Source organism: Ranitomeya imitator, chromosome 3 (assembly GCF_032444005.1).
Source record: "Ranitomeya imitator isolate aRanImi1 chromosome 3, aRanImi1.pri, whole genome shotgun sequence".
Classification (NCBI taxonomy): Eukaryota; Metazoa; Chordata; class Amphibia; order Anura; family Dendrobatidae; genus Ranitomeya; species Ranitomeya imitator.
The window spans coordinates 703,415,057-703,437,582 of NC_091284.1; the positions used below are offsets into that span (position 1 = coordinate 703,415,057).

The window sequence follows — 22,526 nt, forward strand, 5'->3', positions numbered from 1 at the left end:
ACCAGTACATCGCACCGAGAGGGCTCTTCACAAACTGAATTTAGTGAGAGCTCTTAGAAGATACGTCTCGCGGACGGCGTCTTTCCGCAGGTCAGATGCCCTGTTTGTGCTCCCGGAAGGGCCAAGGAAAGGTCTAGCCGCTTCCAAGGCTACGATAGCCAAGTGGATTCGTTCAGTTATCCAGGAGTCGTACCGAGTTAGAGGTCATCCCGCCCCAGCAGGGATTAAGGCTCATTCTACTTGGTCAGTGGGTGGCGTCTTGGGCCATCCAGAACCAGGCATCGGCAGCACAAGTCTGCAGAGCTGCGACTTGGTCCAGCCTGCATACATTTACAAAACATTACCATATCCATTCTCCGGCCTCGGCAGATGCGTCCGTCGGCAGACGAATTTTGCAGGCGGCAGTGCCGCATCTGTAACTTGTTGGTACAAGGAGCAATTCCAGTTGGTTGTTCCCCACCCAGGGACTGCTTTAGGACGTCCCATGGTTCTGTGTCCCCCAATGAGGCGTAGGAGAAATAGGGATTTTTGTGTACTCACCTTTTCTCCGAGCCAATCATTGGGGGACACAGCACCCACCCTGTTAGGCTAACGGCTTTGGTTTTTTCTGTGTTGGCTTGGTTTTGACATAGTTCATCCTTGTTAAATGTTTAAGCTCCTACTGCTTGTTACCAAACTGGTTCACTTAGAGCCAGCAGGAGGGTGTATACTGCAGGGGAGGAGCTATTCTTTCTGTGTTAACTTAGTGTCCTCCTAGTGGCAGCAGCATAACACCCATGGTCCTGTGTCCCCCAATGATTGGCTCGGAGAAAAGGATTTTACGGTGAGTACACAAAAATCACTATTTATCATCATTAGGCATTTAGGACAACATTGGATCATTCAGAGATCCACAATTAACTTCTGGAGTGAGTTTGCTGCACTGAAAGTAAAGGGGCCGAATAATATTGCACGCCCCACTTTTCAGTTTTTGAATTTCCACAAAAATTTAACTTCACAATTGTGTTCCACTTGTTGTTAACACATGATCGCTATTCACATTGCGATCCCGTGACTGAAGTTCTCATGACAACATGTAGCTGTGACCAGGATTGGTCATCGCCAAGTTGCAGTCATGTGACTGCTTATATGATGATGTCATGAACATCTGCCCTGTGATCTGCCCAATAGTTTTGTCCATATCGTTAATGTGTAATTGAGTTACTTTCTGGCTAAGTGATTGGAATCAGGTCACTGTTAACAATGGGGTACAACAGAGATATTAAATAATGACCTTGTGGGTGTATAAAGCAGAATTTCAGTATTTGCAGATTATGCTAAACTCGGGCTGGGTCATTAGTGTCACACAGATCAGTAGGCCTCTGACATCCACTACCCAATTGATCAGCTGTTACCAACCACAGCGGTGGTCAGTCGTAAACTATTGAGCTGGACACCTCAGCTCTTTACATTATTTAGTGGAGATTCATTCATATTTATTTACAGAGTCAACTCCAAAAATAAAGTACAGTGTGCACATGGCCTTCAAACATTTTTTAAATTATATTTTCAATGAATGAAATGTTTTTGAAAAACCACTATACTAGATTTTCTTGCATACATTCAAAATTTTATTCCAAATATTGCTATAAAGGTAACAAAAAAAAGCGAACATAATTCTTTTGCATCAACTAAAATCAATGGTAAATATGCTTTACGGATCATGGCACCTTAAAAATAACCACATGGAATTACTACCAAGACTACCTGAACCCATGTATATGTATATAATAAGGCAGGAGGGAATGCCTTTACTGAAGTTTGACACGCAAGTAAAGCTCCCAGGAATAGGAGAGGATTGCTCAGTCTATGCACAATCAATAGCATCTCAGGACTCGTACATTATGCTATATTTTAATTCACGTGTCATCTCTAACACGGTGGTAGAGAAGAGAGTGCAGTTGCATGATACGATCTTGTGTATTGTGTTATTCTGGCAGTAGTGTGTTCCCCCTGTATGTGTTGTGCTCTAAAACACACAGATGGTCTTTGGTAATTCCCGGGACATCATGGTCGTGCAGGATGGAGGGAAGTTTAGAACAGTCCAAGCTTCTTTTTTATATTCAGTTGTTTCCATGAAGGTAATGCAGAAAATTCTCCTCTGGTCATCCCAAAAACGGAGATAAAATCCCGATCGGAGAGATAAGTCTGTGATAGAAGCAGAAATGAGCTGTTATAGGGATCTATAATATTTGAAGCTGGGTACACTGGTGAGAAAACGCCTGTATGGGGAATTAACAAGAGTAGGGTGGGAGGCATCTTATGTCACAGGCTAAAAAGAAGCCTCAAGCACACTGTCGCAAAATGGCTCCAAATTACTTTGTGTGTTCACATCAAGATGTTCCCTTCTCCCGATAGGAAAAAATAAAGGAAGTACTGCACTCCAGTATTGGTAGGTGCACGGATAGGGTCCCAAACCTTGAAAACATGTACAAAAATGGAATCAGTTACTCAATTAATTGCGATTTATTCACTCCAAGAATTGTGTATAAACAGATTTTTTTTTTTACGTTTCGATATCACTGACCTTCATCAGATATACACATCTATGTATGCTTGTGCAGGAACCCAGGAGTAGAGAAGCAGTAAGACACCACCAGGAGTAATAAGCTGGTAAGCCTAATACTCCTGGTGACGGATGTCGCGATTAGCTTACTACCGCTTATCTACACCTAGGGTTCCCGCACTTGGAAACTTAGATGTGTATATCCGATAAAGGTCAGTGATACCGAAATGTTAAAAAAATTGCAATTAGCTGAGTATCGGATTCCATTTTTTCTATGTTTTCAAGGCTTGGGACCCTATCCGTGCACCTTCCAATACTGGAGTGCACTACTTCATTATATTTTTTCCTATCGGGAGAAGGGAACAGCTGCATGTGAACACACATGCCTTTATACGACAGTGTGCTTGAGGCTTCTTTTAGTCTGACCTAAGGCCGGGCATTGCCGTCTGTATACGGACTGTGAAACGTGGAGTCTTGCCAATATAAACATGCCTACTTGGCCTTTTTAACAATTCTGGCCCAGATAATAAGTACGGTAATACTATCGACTCTCCAGTGTCAGTTTACCAGGCAGTAGCAATTACATATCTTGTCAACACGCTACCACTGAAGCCAATCATTGATTGTAGCAGTGACAGGGTTGATGGAACTACTCAGGTCCCCACACAGCCAGTGACATTGCTGGAGCTCGTAGACCATAGACTGATGGGGTACAGGAAAGAGACGGGACTGGTTAAGTATTACTCTTTTTATTGCCATATTTTAAACTATTAAAAATCATGAGGTATTTTAATCACTACATTAAACATAATTATACCAGCAGCAAAAGTGATAAAGATCTCAGTATTTCAGAATAGTTTATTAGGCAGAAGTAGTCAATCTGTCAATAAATAATTTCGTACTATGGTTAGTAACCATAGTGTCCACTTAATTGTGATCTCACCCCTTTACCGAGCCTTCTCACCTCTTTCCTGGTGGGATCTACTCCCTCTGGTAGTTCATGCTTCTGCTTTCCTTTTAGGTCCTCAAATGGGAAGCATTGGAAGGTATTGCTTGGGCTTGGTGTACTGGGAGATACGGCCATTCCATTGACATCCTGCAAGAGAAAGTGCAATGAACTGCAGTGCCAGACTGAGAAATGCGAGACTTATGTTTTATAGTTTAGTTGCTATAAAAAGCAACCAAGGTTCATGATGGAAATACTGGATACACTGTACAATCATGAGGGAAAGCCACTCGATTGTTCAGAAATGTAATACTTTAAAATATTTTCTAAAGTTATTATGCAAGAAAAAAAGATACCCGAGTAATTCTCTGGATGGCTGTGGCGTCACCGAGCTCCTTCTTCATCTCCTCATAGGACTTTCCATTCTAGAAAGGGATTAGAGATGGAAATAAATGAGTTCTTCTAATGTTACATTATTCCTAGAGTTGACGATGATGACAAAAAGTTTACAGCAAATCTCTAGAAGTGGTCTACTATCTACAATCTAATTGCCATGACATTATTCTATTAGCTCTGATGTCTAAATTTGACTGTCTACGAAGCAGATGTTTTGAGAAATATTCCCCAGAAACAGGCAACGTGTTTTTTGCCATAGTATTTAGAAATAAAAAATGGATGGGCACTGTTATAATTAACAGAGAGACTGGGTGCAGCTAATGTGCAACAAGACCACATGAAATTAATCAAAGAACCAAACATACACTCCTCAATATTGAAATTGAAACACCAAAAAGGAAAAGTTGTGGAATTATGGAATTCGCAGGATGGATAGACATGTTAGTGATATGCAAATGATGAAAAATGGAAATCAATTTTTCAAAACATCTTGATGTATCCAGTATAAATGAGTACGAGTGCCACATGCAGAAATACACACACTTCCCTCGGCTGCTATGAATCAGGTTATATTAATGGTTGTCTGCACTTGGACAAATCATCAAGATCTGCTGTTGGCACCTCCCTTTTGCAATTGCCGACAGAGGATGTCCAGATGTGCCTGATGGGAGACAAGTCCGGAGAAGCTGTAGACTTTGGTAGTTCGATTGAGCCATGCAGGCTGCCCACAGTAGCACAAGCAACATGCAGCCTGCAAACGTCATGTTGAAAAAAAGAAAAGGCTCTTGTGACGTTTGGAGAAATGGCTGTACCACCGGTTCTATGACCATATGACCAAAGGTAACACCGAGATGATAGTGTTGGTGAAATGAAAACTAAAGGTGTCCAGCTGTAATCCTGGGAGTAGGACCAGAGTGACACTGCCTGTTGAACGCCTCTTCATGGTGTTGCCCACTTTGTCATAAGACCAATTACCAGCTATCACTGCATCCAAGACAAAAGCGGGATTCATTCCTGAAGAGGATAGATCTCCATTGATGTCTTGATCTGTACCATAATAGCCTTTGAGAGAGGTGGCGTGAGGTAATGAAACATCTGTAGCTGGACGTCTGGCTTCTCATTATTGTGCAAATACCTTCTGATGTGTTGTGTAGATGCTGTTTGACTCCTTAAGCTTAATTTTTGACGATTAATTTCTTTTGCAGTACTGAATGGATCACTTCCTATTATTATTACTCTGACGATCTGTCCGCTTAGAACTTCACTTCTGTTCCCCTCTTTCTGTCATTTTTCTCCCAACCACTGGGAATCGTACCATTGAACAGTGCTGACAGCTCGGCTTATGCACATAGTGATCTGGCCGAGTGATAAACCAAGGTGTCCAAGTTCAAGGATTTTGTTCCTCTTCGTTTCAGACAAGTAGTTGACAAACTGGAGGCATCACATAATCATACCAGAAGACTTGATCAGATTTTTGAGTCTTCATGTGGCTAAAAAATTTGCTTTCAGCCTGTCTTTTAGGCCACATCAACATGCGAGAGAGTGGAGCGAAGTGCTTAAAAATGTGATTATTTGCAAATCTTAAGGACACCTGCCACTTTGATTTGCAATGTCAATGTTGAGGAGAGTGTATATAGTCAAAAGTAATGTAAAAAAGCTACAATTACGAATCTGTACAGCATACTGTATTTCAATCTTTTTTTGTAAGCAAAAAATGTTAGTAGGTAATTTATGTATTTTTGGGAAGGGAGAGTCATGAGGTTTTATTGCTTTTTTTGTGATTTTTTTTTTTCCTCTGCATTTTTATAGGAAAAAACCATAGTATACGTTCAAACAAAAAATATTAAATTCATTACAATTATTACAACCACCCAAAAAGCCAATAAAATTGGGATATGTGTCAAAAAAGACTAGGGTAAATTGTGTGTTCTGTTATAAAATGACTCATGAAGCAGGAGCTTAGAATTGTATGATATCTCACACTCCATTTCTGTGGATCCCAAGCCAAGAACCATCCGGTGAAGTTTGGTGGCTCATATCCTTGTTTGATGACGAGTATTGGAGTATCTGGATCTCGGGCGCTGGGATGAGTCTTTAGGTAATCTATAGCAGTTGCCACCGCTTCCTTCTTTTCTACATCATTGGCCTCCACTCCAATCCACAGGAATATCTTGATGAGGAAAGGAAATAAAAATTAGTGACTAACATAACTATAGTTTCTTTGGTTAATTAAAGAAATGATGAATCAAGTTTATTACAGAAACACAACACAAAATATACTAAAATTTGTATTACTTTGCTAAGGGGAATGTCGAATACTTTCATACTGATGTCCCATACCCGGCACCCCCAATGATCAGCTTTATTACCTCCGGCAATAGCCAAATATAAACAGTTTATGGAGCGCAACCTCACTTCTCCATAGTGGTTTAGTGGCTTCTTCAGGGTACTGCAGGTCAGCTCATTTTCTATACCCCTGACGAAGGATTCCTTCTGAAACACGTCGGGGCGCGTTCCTGGATCCACTCACCAGACCGCCCAGGTAACCCCTCCATTAAGCCTTGTTACGCTAGCTATTTATTATTGTGCCTGTCACTGTATATACCTCTCTTTTATCCCACAGTCTGGGACAGGTGGTCTATACTCGGATAACCTGCTTTTTTTATACTTTCGCACTGTGCATATTACACCCATAGTGGATTTATACTTATACAAGTTTTTACTTCTAACTACCTCTCGGCCATATACTATCTGTATCTCAGTACTGTTTGCCTAATTACTACTTAATTACTTTTGTGCACAGGCACATTTTCATTCAGTGGCTTCCTCCTTTTTTCTATTGATCTCCTTGTTTACATGAGTGTACTATACAGCTCTGGCAAAAATTAAGAGACCACTGCAAACTGTTCAGTTTGTCTGATTTTTCTCTTTATAGATATATTTTTGAGTAAAATATATTTTTTCATTTATTCTATAAACTTCTGACAACATGTCTCCGAATTTCCAAGCAATACGTTTTGTTTTTGTTTTTTTTTCTGAAAAGTAGAAATGGTCAAAATTACAAAAAAAAACCCAGTGCTTTCAGACCTCCAATAATGCAAAGAAAACAAGTTCATAATCATTTAGAAACAACAATACTAATGTTTTAACTCCGGAAGAGTCCAGAAATCAATATTTTGTGGAATAACCATGATTTGTAATCACAGCTTTCCTGCGTCTTGGCATGCTTTCCTCCAGTCTTTCACACTGCTCCTGGCGCAAAAATGTAAGCAGTTCTTCTATGGCTGATGACTTGTGACTATCCATCATCCTCCTGATTACATTCCAGAGGTTTTCGATGGAGCTCAAGTCTGGAGATTGGGCTGCCCATGACCGGGTTTTGATGTGGTGGTCTCTTAATTTTTGCCATAGCTGTATAAGCACTTGGACTTATTTCTATGATGGACCTAACTGTGACTGTCTGCACAAAGATTTGTTTGATATTTAATTGGCTTTTTGCCCTTTAGCTTCCCGTCTCGCATATCTCATGTAATTTTCACTTTTCATGTTTGTGGTCTCACCTGTGGTTGCAGGTGTTTTTTTTGTGTGTTGTAAGTTCCATTACTTGCCCATTTTTATTTTTTGTCTCAATAAAAATTAAATTTTATATTTTCGACCTTTGTTTTACTATTTTTTATGACCTTTTTGTTCGGTTTTTCCTCCTCATTATCATATTCTATTCAGTAGATGCTGAGCCACAGTACCTGGCAGTGAGCACTACACGGTGAATGGAGCTGCGCTTTCTGCTCTATACACTGTATTTGGCCACTGCTGGACGTCTGTGGATACTGGGTGTCGGATGCTCACCTATCTGTCTGCTGAGGATAGATCTTCAATATCAAAGTAGAGGAAATCCCTTTCATTTTTTTACTACTTTTAACAGCATTTCACTTTATGAATGTGTGAAGCTGCCAAATGCCAACAGCTCTTCCTCTCTGGTCTTATCCTGGTATTCCCAATATCCACTGCAGGGAAAATGTAGCATTACATGGCTGCCAACACAATGAATGGCCATTCATGTAATGCGTAGATGGGTAGGTCTCTAGGGCAGGAGGCTTTCTTCTGCATTTCATCTCCGCTCTGGTTCATAAAGAAGAATCCTGTTGCTTGTTTTGTTCATTATCCCTACTGTTTCCTATAATGATTGCCTTGTGATGTATTTCTATATTTGTTTCCATCTGACCTGATCCCATGTGTCCAAGAGCATGACATCAGATGGATCAAGGTCATCTTGGTTGAAGTCGGTGACTTCGGTAACCACAAAGCGCCCAGTCTTGTTGGAGCACTCAAATAGCCGGGGATGGACATCTGCTACGACTTGCTGAAGCCTGAAATGAACATCGGACAAAATTGCATGACAAGCCAAGGGCAGTATTGATACAGGGATTTATTTATTTACACATTTTCACAGTTAGAATTTGAATATAATTGATTATTATTGAAGATAATGGTGATTATTAAAGGGATTCTGTCACCAGGTTTTTGCTACCCCTTCTGAGAGCAGCATGATGTAGGGGCAGATAGTCCAATTCCAGTCATGTATCACTTACTGGGTTACTTGCTGCAGTTTTCATAAAATCTCTGTTTTGCCTGCTGCAGATCTATCAGTTCTCTGAATGCTGAGCTCTGTATAACCCCGCCCACAACATTGCTTGGCTGCTTTATGTGTACACTGTGCATAGGCAGAAATCTGAAACCAGTGTTAGAGTCATGGTTATACAGAGCTCATGGATATGGAGGACTAACTGGCATCAGGTTTACTAGTCCTCTAGTTATAGTCTACTGCTGATAAAACTGTAATTGTACCAAAACAATTACAGCAAGCAGCTCAGTAAGTGATACAGCACTGGAATCAGAGTCTCTGGCCCTACATTATGTTGCTCTGAAATGGGATAGAAAAACCCGGTGACAGATCCAGTTTAAGCTAAATGTGCCAGAATCGTAGCGCAATTTGCGGCAAAACTGCCTTTCATGACTGGCACCATATACAATGCGCTCCCAAGAAATATAATCTTTTGCTCTTTTGTGTGATCGGCAGCCTGTTTACACTGGAAGATTATCGGAGTACGAGTGTTTTTAAGAATGGTTGTTCACAGTTATCTTTCAGTGTAAAGGCCGCTTTAGTTTGCAGTGTCTAAATTATTATTATTTATTATTATAGCGCCATTTATTCCATGGCGCTTTACATGTGAGGAGGGGTGTCAGATAATATTAATGAATATGTCCCAGTGCTTTATTAGCTTTCTCAAATATGTTTCAGAATCTGTTGTGCAGCCAGACTATTTCCTTGTTTTTTCGTAATGATTGCACATCTCGCACATCTAGACATTCACAGACTCTCAAACTCTCTCCTACCCCTGTCCTTCACTCCACGACACGGACAGCGCCACCGCTTTTTATAACTCCACCCTCACATCAGCCATAGACTCAGTCGCCCCTCTCATGCATGGCACAGTGCGACGAACCAATAGGCAACCTTGGCATAACAATCTCACAAAAAAACTTCGACAAGCATCCAGGGTTGCGGAGCGGCGTTGGAAGAAAACACGCCTGCCAGACGACTTCACTGCTTTCAAACAAGCTACATTTGACTTCAAATTAGCCCTCACCTCCGCTAAACAGACCTATTTCACAAACCTTGTATCTTCACTATCCTACAACCCAAAACAACTATTCAGCACATTTACCTCCCTCCTCCGCCCACCACTGCCACCTCCAACTCCCCTCATCTCTTCCAAGGACTTTGCCACCTACTTCAAAAACAAGATCGACCAAACAAGGCAAACCCTAACTGTTCCACGACCCCAACCACTCCATATACCAGACCTCTGCCCTTCCCTAATAACCTCCCTCTCCAACATCACTGAAGGAGAGCTTTCTCGCCTCTTTTCCAAATCGCACCTCACCACCTGTGCACTTGACCCCATCCCTTCCCACCTGCTCCACAACCTTACTAACATGCTCATTCCAGCCCTAACCCATCTCTTCAACCTATCGCTATCTTCTGGTACCTTCCCCTCTGCCTTCAAACATGCCACCATCACACCCATCCTCAAAAAAACTAACCTTGACCCAACTGCTATGCCCAGATACCGCCCCATATCACTGCTCCCGTTTGCTTCAAAACTCCTTGAGCAGCATGTCCATGCTCAAATTTCCTCCCACCTCTCATCTAACTCTCTCCTTGACAACCTCCAATCTGGCTTTTGCCCCCACCACTCCACTGAAACTGCCCTGACAAAAATTACTAATGACTTACAGCCAAAGCTGACAGTTCTCCATCCTCCTCCTTCTTGACCTGTCCTCTGCTTTCGACACAGTCGATCACTGCCTACTGCTACAGATTCTTACTTCCCTTGGCATCAAAGACCTTGCCCTTTCCTGGATTGCCTCATACCTTTCTGACCGCATATTTAGCGTTTCCCACTCCCACACCACCTCCTCATCCCGCCCCCTCTCTGTCGGAGTCCCTCAAGGCTCTGTCCTAGGGCCCCTACTTTTTTCCATCTATACTCTTGGCCTAGGACAACTCAAAGTCCCACGGCTTCCAGTACCACCTGTATGCGGACGACACTCAGATCTACTTCTCTGCTGTCCAGAATCCCGAAGTGTCTGTCAGCCATATCCTCCTTCTTCACCTCTCGCTTCCTAAAACTCAATGTAGACAAAACCGAACTCATCATCTTTCCCCCATCTCACATATCCCCCCTACCTGACCTATCTATTATGGTAAACGGCATCACGCTCTCTCCCGCAACTGAAATCCGCTGCCTCGGGGTAACTCTCGATTCTGCCCTGTCCTTCAAATCGCACGTCCAAACTCTTGCCACCTCCTGTCGCCTCCAACTCAAAAATATTGCCAGAATCCGTTCCTTCCTCAGGCCACAATCTACCAAAATTCTTGTGCATGCCCTCATCATCTCCCGCCTCGACTACTGCAACACCCTCCTCTGTGGCCTCCCCGCTAACTCTCTTGCATCACTCCAGTCTGTCATCAACTCTGCTGCCCGGCTAATCCACCCCTCTCCTCGCTACTCCCCTGCTTCTTCCCTCTGCAAATCCCTCCAATGGCTCCCAATTCCCCAACGAATCCAGTGCAAACTACTAACACTGATCTACAAAGCCATTCACAACCTGTCCCCTCCCTATATCTCTGAACTAATCTCCCAATATCTTCCCTCACGTAATCTTCGATCCTCCCAAGACCTCCTACGCTCCTCCACACTTATTCGTTCCTCACACAACCGCCTCCAAGATTTCTCCCGAATATCCCCCATCCTCTGGAATTCCACGCCTCAACACGTCCGATTATCCACCACCCTCGGATCCTTCAGACGGAACCTGAAAACCCATCTCTTCAAGAAAGCCTACAGCCTGCAATAACCATTCTGATGCCTCGCTATCGCCAGAGCCGCCGTCTCGCCGTCGCCAGAGCCGCCGCCTCGCCATCGCCAGAGCCGCCGCCTCGCCCCTACCTTCTGTCTCTTCCCCACTATCCCATAGAACAGTGGTCCCCAACTCCAGGCCTCGAGGACCGCCAACAGTGCAGGTTTTCAGGATTTCCTTAGTATTGCATAGGGTTTGGAATCATTACCTGTGCAGATGATCACATTACCACCGATGCAATACTAAAGAAATCCTGAAAACCTGCACTGTTGGCGGCCCTCGAGGCCTGGAGTTGAGGACCCCTGCCATAGAATGTAAGTCCGCAAGGACAGGGTCCTCTCCTCTTTGTACCAGTCTGTCACTGTAAACTTGTTTACTCTAAAAGATATCTATAAGGCTACGTTCACATTGGCGTTGCGCCGCCCTGAGTCGGTGACGCAACGCGCGACGCATGTTAAAACGCGCGCAAACGCGCGCGTTTTGCGACGCATGCGCCGTTTTTGACGAAAATCGGACGCACAGAAAATGCAACTTGTTGCATTTTCTTGCGTCCGACGCTAGCGTCGGAAACGACGCACGTGGCGAAAAACGCCACCCAAAAAACGCATGCGTCCCCTATGTTAAACATTATTGTCTCAAATTTTCTCTTCTCTGTGGGCGTGTGGTAGTTCAGCGGCGCAACGCTAATGTGAACGTAGCCTAACTCTGTATGTAACCCCTTTCTCATGTACAGCACCATGGAATTAATGGTGCTATATAAATAAATAATAATAATAATAAAAACATGGATCTTTGTGAAGCCCAAATTAAAAATACAGAGAGAGATTTACTGAAGTAAATGTGGCTGAATTCTGACTTAATTTTAGCTACAGATTTGGTGCGTGTGCCTGACACCAGATTTTGTTAAGTGTTTTCGATACTCTTTGCTTCTCAATAAACAGTTTCAAAAAGTGTTTAGAAAAAGGGGAGTCGTGAACTGAATCGGATACAATGTATGACACCCGATCAACAGGCAGCGTGTATCAGATCATTGGCTCCACGATTTCATCCATATACGTTTATCTCTGAAACGCTGCAGCATTTCAGAGCACAACATAGTTTATTAGCTGCCGTGGACCGAGCCGAGCAGGAGAGTAGTCACATAGGCAGGTTCCCGGCAGCTTCTCCCCGCCCAGCGCCCAGGAGTGATCGCTCTCTGCCTATTCACGTGTGCAGGGAGAGACTTGTCACTCCAGGGCTGTGGGGAGGAACCGCAAGGGGACCCGCCTGTCCGACAAGTCTATCCTGCGCCCATTAAACGTTTTTTCTCTGAAATGGCGCAGTGTTACAGAGTTAGACAAATATGGGTGAAATCTTACAGCCAGCGTCTGATGCTGCCTGTGGATCGGTCAGCATGTATTCGATTATATCACAGCCACGCATGACAATATTTGCTCTAAGTTTGAGATGTTACATTGATGGACTGAGCGTGCATTATTATACATTGATCAGGACCAGCAATGTCTAATATTGCACTAAATCATGCACATAATGACAACTGGCATATTTTAGTTTTGCAATAGTTATTACAAAATGGAAATATTTAATGAAAAGATCATCAACTTTTGATTAGTTATAAAGAGATCCTCAGTCTACAAATATTTATAGTAAAATCTGATTGGTGACACAAAAGGAAGGAGCATGAGTTGACTTTTGTGCTTTTCCCCTGTTATGTAATACATGTAGGTAGAGAACATTTAGACCCTAAGTACCATTTTAAGTAGCATTCATGTGTCATGTAAGTTCTTTTTATATTTGGCCCTTTATACTCATAAGTGAAAAGGTTAGTGGAGGAAAAAAATGCTAAATGGTTTTGTACCAAGCACAGAACTGTTTCTTAGCATTGCTTTAAAATAACGTAATACCTCTTGTCATTAGCATATGGTGCTTTTCCACCTAGAATCTCCCAAAACTGCAATGTCTCCTGTCCTTCCGCTAAGGTCTCTTCGTTGCCATCAACTAAAATGATTGCCAGCTGCTTGGCCATTTCTCGTTCATCTCCACTTGATCCCTGTTACATAAAGTGAAATGAATGGTAATATCTGAATATACTGATATAAATATAGGAATGGTGTAGACCTGGTTCACTCACCTTGCCATACCACAAGAAATAATCTGCCTGTGTCTTCAAGAGAAACACATCATTGGAGTTGAGAGAAGAAGCGTATGCAGGAACTTCCACAGCTTTGGTATTGGAAGGTTCTGTCCCATGAATCTGGAACAGTCTGACTGGCGGCTCAGGCGCCTCATTGTCCTTCCGGGATGTACCACCCTGCACAACCAAGCAGCTGACAACAGTAAAGCTGATAAAATGCAGATCACATTCTGTGTTTCTTAGGTGACTTTTTAATTGCTTTTTTTCTCGCGTTAGATACAAAAATATAGTACTGGTTAAGAGTTAGGACACAACTGTTCATGAAATTGTTTTCTTTCTTCTTATTGGAACGTGCATATTGTAGGTTCAGTCTGGAGGCAGCAAAACCATGAAGGAACATATGAAAACAAGTAGTGAAGAGACAAGTGTAAAACAAACCAGAATAATGTGTTACACCTTAGACTCCTCACAATCCCCCCTTTTATTCTTATGACCGCTTTTTACCACCTTAACACTCTCTGCAACAGCTTCATCAGGTAGTCAAGTCAAATGGCTTCCAATGAACAGGTATGCCTCGCTAAAGATTGCCTTGTGCAGGCATGTACTACGGAGAGAGAGAATGAACTTCAATCCAATATTGCAGCCAGCGGGTAAGGAAAGGGTGAATCAAACACCCAAAAACCCCGCCCCTATGGCTGAAGATTATTCCCTTCCAAATTAAGGTGACAGAGTCCCTTTAACCCTGTCATGACTTTTTTCAGTTTTACGTTTTCGTTTTTCTCTCCCCTCCTTCCCAGAGCCATAACTTTTTTATTTTTCCGTCAATATGGCCATGTGAGGGCTTATTTACATTAGGCATAGAAGAGACCAGAGTATTCTCGAAAGCTTGCAATTTGTTACCATCTTTTCAGTTAGCCATTAAAAGGTATGAACCACTGAGGACTCAATTCTAAATATTTTTCTATCCACTGGCTAACACGGTACAAGATATATATCTTTCCTGCATTGCTATGAGCGCCGACCACAGGGTGGCGCTCAGAGCAATCTGGCATCAACAACCATAGAGGTCTGAAGGAGACCTCTGGTTGTCATGCCAATGCACTGCTGACCCTCGATCACGTGACGGGGGTCAGCAGTGCGTGTATTTCCAGACCGAAATCGCTTGTTAAATGCCGCTGTCAGAGATTGACAGCGGCATTTAACTAGTTAAAAACAACTAGTTAACTAGTTGAAAACAGCTGACATGTCGCAGCTTTGAGGTGGGCTCACCGCCGGAGCCCACCTCAAAGCGGTACTTCTGGTGTCGGATGTACTATCCCGTCCAACGTCAGAAAGGGGTTAAAGGTATCCTCAAGTGAAGTCATGAAAACATCAATTGCTATCATAAAACTAATTCTCATGAGGGCTGCTTCAGGAAAGGAATACCAAGAATTGCCTCTGCTGCATAGGATAAGGTCATAAGATTTACAAACTGGCAGTGCCGCAGATAACAGACCTCATAAAATATGCACAGACGTCAAGTAGCAGACACATCTTAACATCAACTGTCCAGAAAAGACTGTGACAAGCAGTCTTTATGCTCAAATTGCAGCAATAAAGCCAGTACTGATGACTGCACACAAGAAGAAACTTATTTGGGTCAAGCAAAAAGAGGACTAAATATTAGATCAGTGGGAATCTATACTATAGTCTGATAAGGCACAGAAAAGGTGAGCGAATGGTTTCTACTTTCCAAGACTTCTCCTGTGCTGCTCCAATCCCTGGAATGCTCTACCCCAAGATAATAGGACCATTCACAATTTGCATAGTTTTAGACGCTCGCTCAAAACACATTTGTTCAGAGCGGCCTATCACGTTCCCTAATCAAAGTAATTTTATGTTTGTGTGTGTGTAGCCCATTCACTATCTCCATCTATCCCCCACCCCCTGAAGATGGCTGGACCATCATTGTAAATACATCATTGTAAATACACACCTGTACTTTGTATCTCCCCCACCTCATTGTAGATTGTAAGTTCTCACGAGCAGGGTTGTCTTATTTTGCTTATTGTATTGTTAACATTGTTACTTATGTTATGACTGTTGTTTTGAAACTGTTAAACTGTAAAGCGCTGCGGAATATGTTGGCGCGCCGCTATATAAATAAAGATTATTATTATTATTATTACTATGTTACTATGTATATGTAAAGCAGTTAATACAAGAGAAGATAGTATTCTGCTACAGATGGATCTGGATAAGTTGGAAACTTGGGCTGAAAGGTGGCAGATGAGGTTTAACAATGATAAATGTAAGGTTATACACATGGGAAGAAGGAATCAATGTCACCATTACACACTGAATGGGAAACCACTGGGTAAATCTGACAGGGAGAAGGACTTGGGGATCCTAGTTAATGATAAACTTACCTGGGGGATGGGAGAACTACAATACCCAGATAGATTAGCGAAATTAGGATTATTTAGTCTAGAAAAAAGACGACTGAGGGGCGATCTAATAACCATGTATAAGTATATAAGGGGACAATACAAATATCTCGCTGAGGATCTGTTTATACCAAGGAAGGTGACGGGCACAAGGGGGCATTCTTTGCGTCTGGAGGAGAGAAGGTTTTTCCACCAACATAGAAGAGGATTCTTTACTGTTAGGGCAGTGAGAATCTGGAATTGCTTGCCTGAGGAGGTGGTGATGGCGAACTCAGTCGAGGGGTTCAAGAGAGGCCTGGATGTCTTCCTGGAGCAGAACAATATTGTATCATACAATTATTAGGTTCTGTAGAAGGACGTAGATCTGGGTATTTATTATGATGGAATATAGGCTGAACTGGATGGACAAATGTCTTTTTTCGGCCTTACTAACTATGTTACTATGTTACTATGTTACTATGTTACCTGGAGCAGCCAGTGCCAGGCAGCAGCTGCCAAGGCAAACAGGATCATGGGGTGCATTAAAAGAGGTCTGGATACACATGATGAGAGCATTATACTGCCTCTGTACAAATCCCTAGTTAGACCGCACATGGAGTACTGTGTCCAGTTTTGGGCACCGGTGCTCAGGAAGGATATAATGGAACTAGAGAGAGTACAAAGGAGGGCAACAAAATTAATAAAGGGGATGGGAGAACTACAATACCCAGATAGATTAGCGAAATTAGGATTATTTAGTCTAGAAAAAAGACGACTGAGGGGCGATCTAATAACCATGTATAAGTATATAAGGGGACAATACAAATATCTCGCTGAGGATCTGTTTATACCAAGGAAGGTGACGGGCACAAGGGGGCGTTCTTTGCGTCTGGAGGAGAGAAGGTTTTTCCACCAACATAGAAGAGGATTCTTTACTGTCAGGGCAGTGAGAATCTGGAATTGCTTGCCTGAGGAGGTGGTGATGGCGAACTCAGTCGAGGGGTTCAAGAGAGGCCTGGATGTCTTCCTGGAGCAGAACAATATTGTATCATACAATTATTAGGTTCTGTAGAAGGACGTAGATCTGGGGATTTATTATGATGGAATATAGGCTGAACTGGATGGACAAATGTCTTTTTTCGGCCTTACTAACTATGTTACTATGTTACTATGTTGTGTGGTGCTGACGTGAAGCATGAATGGAGAGCTTTTATGGTGTGGGTGAACTTTATTGGTGACACTATTAGTGATTTATTCCAAACTAAAGTTTACACAGCATGGCTACCACAGCATTGTGCAACCACATGCCATCCTATCTGGTTTGCTTTTAGTGGGCCAATCATTTGCCTTGCAACAGTACCATGACCCAAAACACACCTCCAGGCTATGGGCTATGTAATGGATGTGTGACCAAAGAGAAGAGGGAGGGATGGAGTCCTGCATCAGGTGACATGGTGTCATGGGGTTACCGCAATGGAGCAGAGCCAGAAGACCGCAGCGTCTGGTTGCTCCTACTCCGCCGCTTAGAAGAAGCACTTCTCCGGTTTATTAAATGTGTTTATTTCTTCCAGCAGAACAGGGGTTAATCGGCCATGTTGGAAATCCCCATGCTCTGTTAGCCACTCCTTTTCCCTATAAAATCTGGGCTCTATTACCTAGTCCTTGTCAGAGTTAGCTCTTGCTGCATGACAAAAAGAGGGAGAGAAGTTGGTATGAGAAGGAATGCTGGAGGAATTATAAGCGACTGTTTGTTTTGTACACTTGATAATCCCTTATCCTTCCCCGATTAGCTTTCTTCCCCATCCTGCACACCCTTCACCATCTGAAGTATCACAGAGAACAGGGCGAACTAGGGCGACCCCTAGTGTTAGGGCCAGGAAAGGAGCCCCTGGTCCCAGGTCACTCGGCAGCTGCTTTGTGACACATGGCCTCCACAATTAACCAAAATCAACCCAACTGAGATGGTTTGGGATGATTTGGACTGCAGAGTGAAGGCAAAAGACTTTAAGTGCTCAGCAACTCTAGGAACTACTTGAAGACTCTTGGAAAACCACTTCAGGTGACCACCAGATGAAGCTGCTGAGAGAATGGCAAGGAGGTGTAAAGCTGTTATCAGCGTAAAAGGGGGCAATATGAGGGATCTAAGGTTTAACACATATTCTAGCTTTGTTTCACATGTGTTTCTTTACTTTCCATATTGCTCCTTGGTGGATTTGCGGCCTTCAGTATGAATCTACAATGTGCATATTCCAATAAGAACAAGTAAAAACATTGCATGAACAGGTGTCCAAAGGTTCGACTGTACTGTAGGTGTTGATGAGACTTTTCTTTTTGCTTTTTTTTTGCATTTTTCTCATTACATTTCATGTGGTTGTATGGAAAATCAGTAAATGACCTTATTGCAGAAAAAAGGTCACAGTGTTTTTTAAATAAATTTTTCAGAAAAAGAGAACATAAACTTGTGTATGAAGATAACCCATTGCAAGTATATTATAAAACATACAGCTCCAGGAAAGGTAAGGGCACCTTCAATGTTCCTCCTTAGCGTAAAATAAAGATCCTAGAACAGGAAAGATTTGCCTGGTCCCAAATTCGAAAACAATGGAAGGCTTACCTCAAATAGGACAAGCTTTCCTTTAAATATGGCCATAAAGTGTCGAGGTTCCTTTCCCATGCAAACTCGCACTTGCACAGGTTCACCATTAAAATCTTGATCAAGCTGAACAGCCAAGAAAGCAGAGGCTGCTAGCTCATCCTGCGATGCATGGCGCCCCTGGAGGGAAGATGTCAGTATTAGTTTATCAGGGCAATACACAGTAAAGTCTGCTTAATATTTTCATAAATTATTTTTTTTTCTAAATTCATGGTGCCTATAGAGAAACATGGTGGTGGCAGTGTCCTTATGTGGAGCAGCATGGGTGCTCCTGCTGTCTTGGAGATTAATTTCATGAATTCACAGATGTACTGCTTTATATTGAAAGAGAATATTCTCCATCACTCCATGCCCTTGGTAGACGTGCAGTTTTCCAACATGACACTGATCCAAAATACACATTTGTTGAATTTCTGCAGAAGCACAGGATGAAAGAGATTCAGTGGCCAAGTATGTCTTCTGACCTGAACTCAACTGAACACCTATGGGGAATTCTGAAGCGTCAAGATGAGCATCACTCTCCTTCCAGCATCCAGGCTCTAAAAGAGGTCGCTCATGAAGAATGGAAAAAGACACATATTGCAATATGTCGTCAACTTGTTCATTTCATGGCTAGAAGACTTGGTGCGGCCCTTAAAAATCATGGAGGTCATACAAAATACTAGAATAAGTGTTTTCATTTTTGCATCAACTAATTTGAGTAAAACTGAAGATTTTGTAATGAAAATTATTGTCACATACGGATAAAGGGATTAAGGAAGACTTAATACCCAGAGAAGTCACACCTACGCACAACTGGTGCCTGTACAAAAAAAGAAGAGAATGTCCAGCTTCACCAAATCCGTAAAAAAAAAGTTTTCTGGTCATGATTAAGGGAGCCTAGTCTCCAGAAACGTGTTGAGATTCTTACCCATATGGTTTGTGCTGAAGTCTGTATCCTCTATGTTTAAAGTTTGTGAATAAAGAAAACTCTTTTTTACGGATTCGGTGAAGCTGGACATTCTCTTCTTTTTTGGACTTTATACGCCTGGACACAGCGGGTCCGTGCTCCCGAGGTTTGGTTTATGCATCACGGGTGAGCTGGTTTATATTCTTGGTCCCTGTACAGACTAGTAAATCCCTAGCCATATAACTAAAAACACCACCTTGGACCTGACTCCCAAAAAGGCCGTCGAGGAGTTTCTCTTGCCTCCTGATGAACCAGAGGGGAGGCAGCAACACACTGACAACAAGGGGAGCGGAAGGTGTGCAGGTGGACACGAAGACCCAGGGTAAAGCACTTTCATAAAAAGAGAGAGAGGGAATGGAAAGGAGAACCAAAAAATAAATGAAACTACAACTCTGGCAAAAATTAAGAGACCACCACATCAAAACCCTGTCATGGACAGCCCAATCTCCAGATCTGAACCCCATTGAAAACCTTTGGAATGTAATCAAGAGGATGATGGATAGTCACAAGCCATCAAACGAACAACTGCCTAAATTTTTGCTCCAGAATCAGTGTGAAAGACTGGTGGAAAGCATGCCAAGACGCATGAAAGATGTGATTAAAATCATGGTTATTCCACAAAATATTGATTTCTGAACTCTTCCGGAGTTAAAACATTAGTATTGTTGTTTCTAAATGATTATGAACTTGTTTTCTTTGCATTATTTGAGGTCTGAAAGCACTGTTTTGTTTTGTTTTTATTCCGACCATTTTTCTTTGTCAGAAAAAAAATACCAAAACTATTGCTTGGAAATTCAAAGACATGTTGTTAGGGCTAGCGGAACGCACCAAATTATAAGAGAGATGGTATAAGGTGTGTTCGCAGCCCGGGGTCCACCGTGCAGAGATGGAACCTGCTGCTGAGTAATGACGGAATATATGGCGGTACAATGTGGATGCACACACGGGTTAACTTCACCCTGTGTGAAGGAAGCAAACTCTGTTGTGTCACAGGGCCGCAGTACCGCAACAAGAGCGCAAGCAAGGAGTCTCAGGACTCTATCCCAAGACAACAGATTAGAGAACGTTCAGACCACTTGCGCTCGACACTGCAACTGGGGTGTCAGAGTAACTGAAAATATAATTTAGATGCACAAGAGTGTGTGCTGTGCCGCTTTGGCGGACGCCACTAACCATCCAGACTTGGGATAGGAAAGCGCTCCAATAGCGCACGGCACCGCACTGGCCGTCACAGCAATTGATGCTGTATCGTGTGTTTAGTACTGATGGCTCTGTGGGGCGCTAGATAGCAAACATCTACCTTACACGAGCAGTCATACACAAGAGAGGGGATGAATAATGAGCGACTTTCACACATCAACACACACATGATTTCAAGTATACACTAGTGCATGGCCGTGCGGTTATGTGAACCTTTTATAGCTGCAGCAAGTACAGGACCTTCCCAGAAGGACCAATGGGAGGCTGCCACAAAAGTTGAGCACCTTCAGGACCTTTCTAGAGGACCAATGGGATTTGCTGCAGTATCTAAGCATGTGACCCTTGATCTCCAACGAGAGATCTTACCCTGAGTCCCAGAAAGACCTGCTCGCTGCTGAACATTGCTGGCTACAAGGACAGAGGCTGGAAGGGCAGTAGTAACCAGTCGTCCAGTATCAGCCCGAGCTAGATGCTGGGACCGACGTCTCCGCTGAGCAGACTCCACTGCGGCTAGAGAAGAATGGGAGACCGCAGCGGAGATGGTTCGAGATTTCCCCTGTGTAGAGGTGGGAACTCGACACCTAACACATGTTGTCAGGAGTTTATAGACAAAAAAACATTTACATTTTACTCAAAAATATACCTATAAAGAGAAAAATCAGACAAACTGAACATTTTGCTTGCAGTCTCTTAATTTTTGCCAGAGTTGTAGAATAACCTCCCAGAAATCTTACATTGGTAAAAGGAAAAGGTTCTGGGAAGGAAGACAAACAGTCACAGCATGAATATAAGCAGTGTTAGCCTAGTAGGGTAAATCCCTTAGCTAAAGGGCTGATCCTCTTTAGCACAAATCCACCTTGGAAGTATAGCCAGCAAGTAAGTGCAGTGAAGGGATTATATATATATATATATATAAATAAAGCCCCACCCAGAACATGATAGGGCAAACCAAAATGGGAAAGTGGAAACCACCTGGAGAGGACCACACCAACAAGGGAGAATGAAGACAATAGGAAAAATCAACATTTGAACCAGGGAAGAAAGCAATAGCTCAACAGACAGAAGAACCAACTATGAAGCAACATGTCACCAAATCAAATCCCCAAACTGAGCCATGACAGTTATGTTATTAACCTTAAAGGGAACCTGTCACCCGCAAAATTGAGGGTGAGTTAAGCCCACCAACATCAGAGGCTTAGCTACAGCATTCTGGAATGCTGTAGCTAAGCCTCCGATGTATCCTAAAAGATGAGAAAAACAAGTTATATTATAATCACCAAGGGGCGTTCTGTTGTGAATTCTGCTCTTGGGCTCCCTCCGGTGGTTATGAGTGGTAGTGCTGCTGTCTTTGGATCGCAGCATTTATCAGGTGTGTTCACTTATTGCAATTTGGGCTGGGCTATTTAGTCTTCCTTGATCCTTTAGTCAGTGCCAGTTGTCCATTGTTTTTGGAGGATTCACATCCATACCTGGTCTCTCCTGTTTTGCTGTTCATTTCTTCAAAGATAAGTTCTGGCTTTGTTTTTGCTGTCCACATGCTGTGGACCTTATAGTTCAGTGCATTTTCATGTATTGTCTTGTCCAGCTTTGTCTGTGAAGGATTTTTTGCAGCCTAGCTGTGTCTCTGGAGATGCAGATATACCCTCCATGTCTTTAGTCAGATGTGGAGATTTGTATTTTCTGTGGTGGATATTTTCTAGTGTTTTAATACTGACCGCATAGTATTCTGTCCTATTCTTTCTTTTTAGCTAGAATGGCCTCCTTTGCTAATTCCTGATTTCAGTCTGCGTATGTCATTTCCCTCTCCTCTCACAGTCAATATTTGTGGGGGGCTGTCTATCCTTTGGGGATTTTCTCTGAGGCAAGATAGTTT

At 42.7% G+C, this 22,526-nt stretch overlaps 1 protein-coding gene across 2 annotated transcripts in view; it reads right to left on the minus strand.

Annotated features, from left to right (window-relative positions):
• Positions 1-1,587: 1,587 nt before the first annotated feature.
• Positions 1,588-22,526, minus strand: part of AVIL (advillin) — a 182,035-nt gene continuing 161,096 nt past the window's right edge. For both annotated transcript variants that reach the window (XM_069758610.1, XM_069758609.1), the window contains exons 13-20: positions 18,466-18,624; positions 13,444-13,623; positions 13,217-13,362; positions 8,110-8,254; positions 5,869-6,057; positions 3,848-3,916; positions 3,510-3,641; positions 1,588-2,187 (exon numbers count right to left, since the gene is read on the minus strand). In XM_069758610.1, coding sequence (XP_069614711.1) covers positions 2,074-2,187; positions 3,510-3,641; positions 3,848-3,916; positions 5,869-6,057; positions 8,110-8,254; positions 13,217-13,362; positions 13,444-13,623; positions 18,466-18,624 — 1,134 coding nt within the window. In that variant the 3' untranslated portion in view covers positions 1,588-2,073. The remainder of the gene's footprint in view (positions 2,188-3,509; positions 3,642-3,847; positions 3,917-5,868; positions 6,058-8,109; positions 8,255-13,216; positions 13,363-13,443; positions 13,624-18,465; positions 18,625-22,526) is intronic.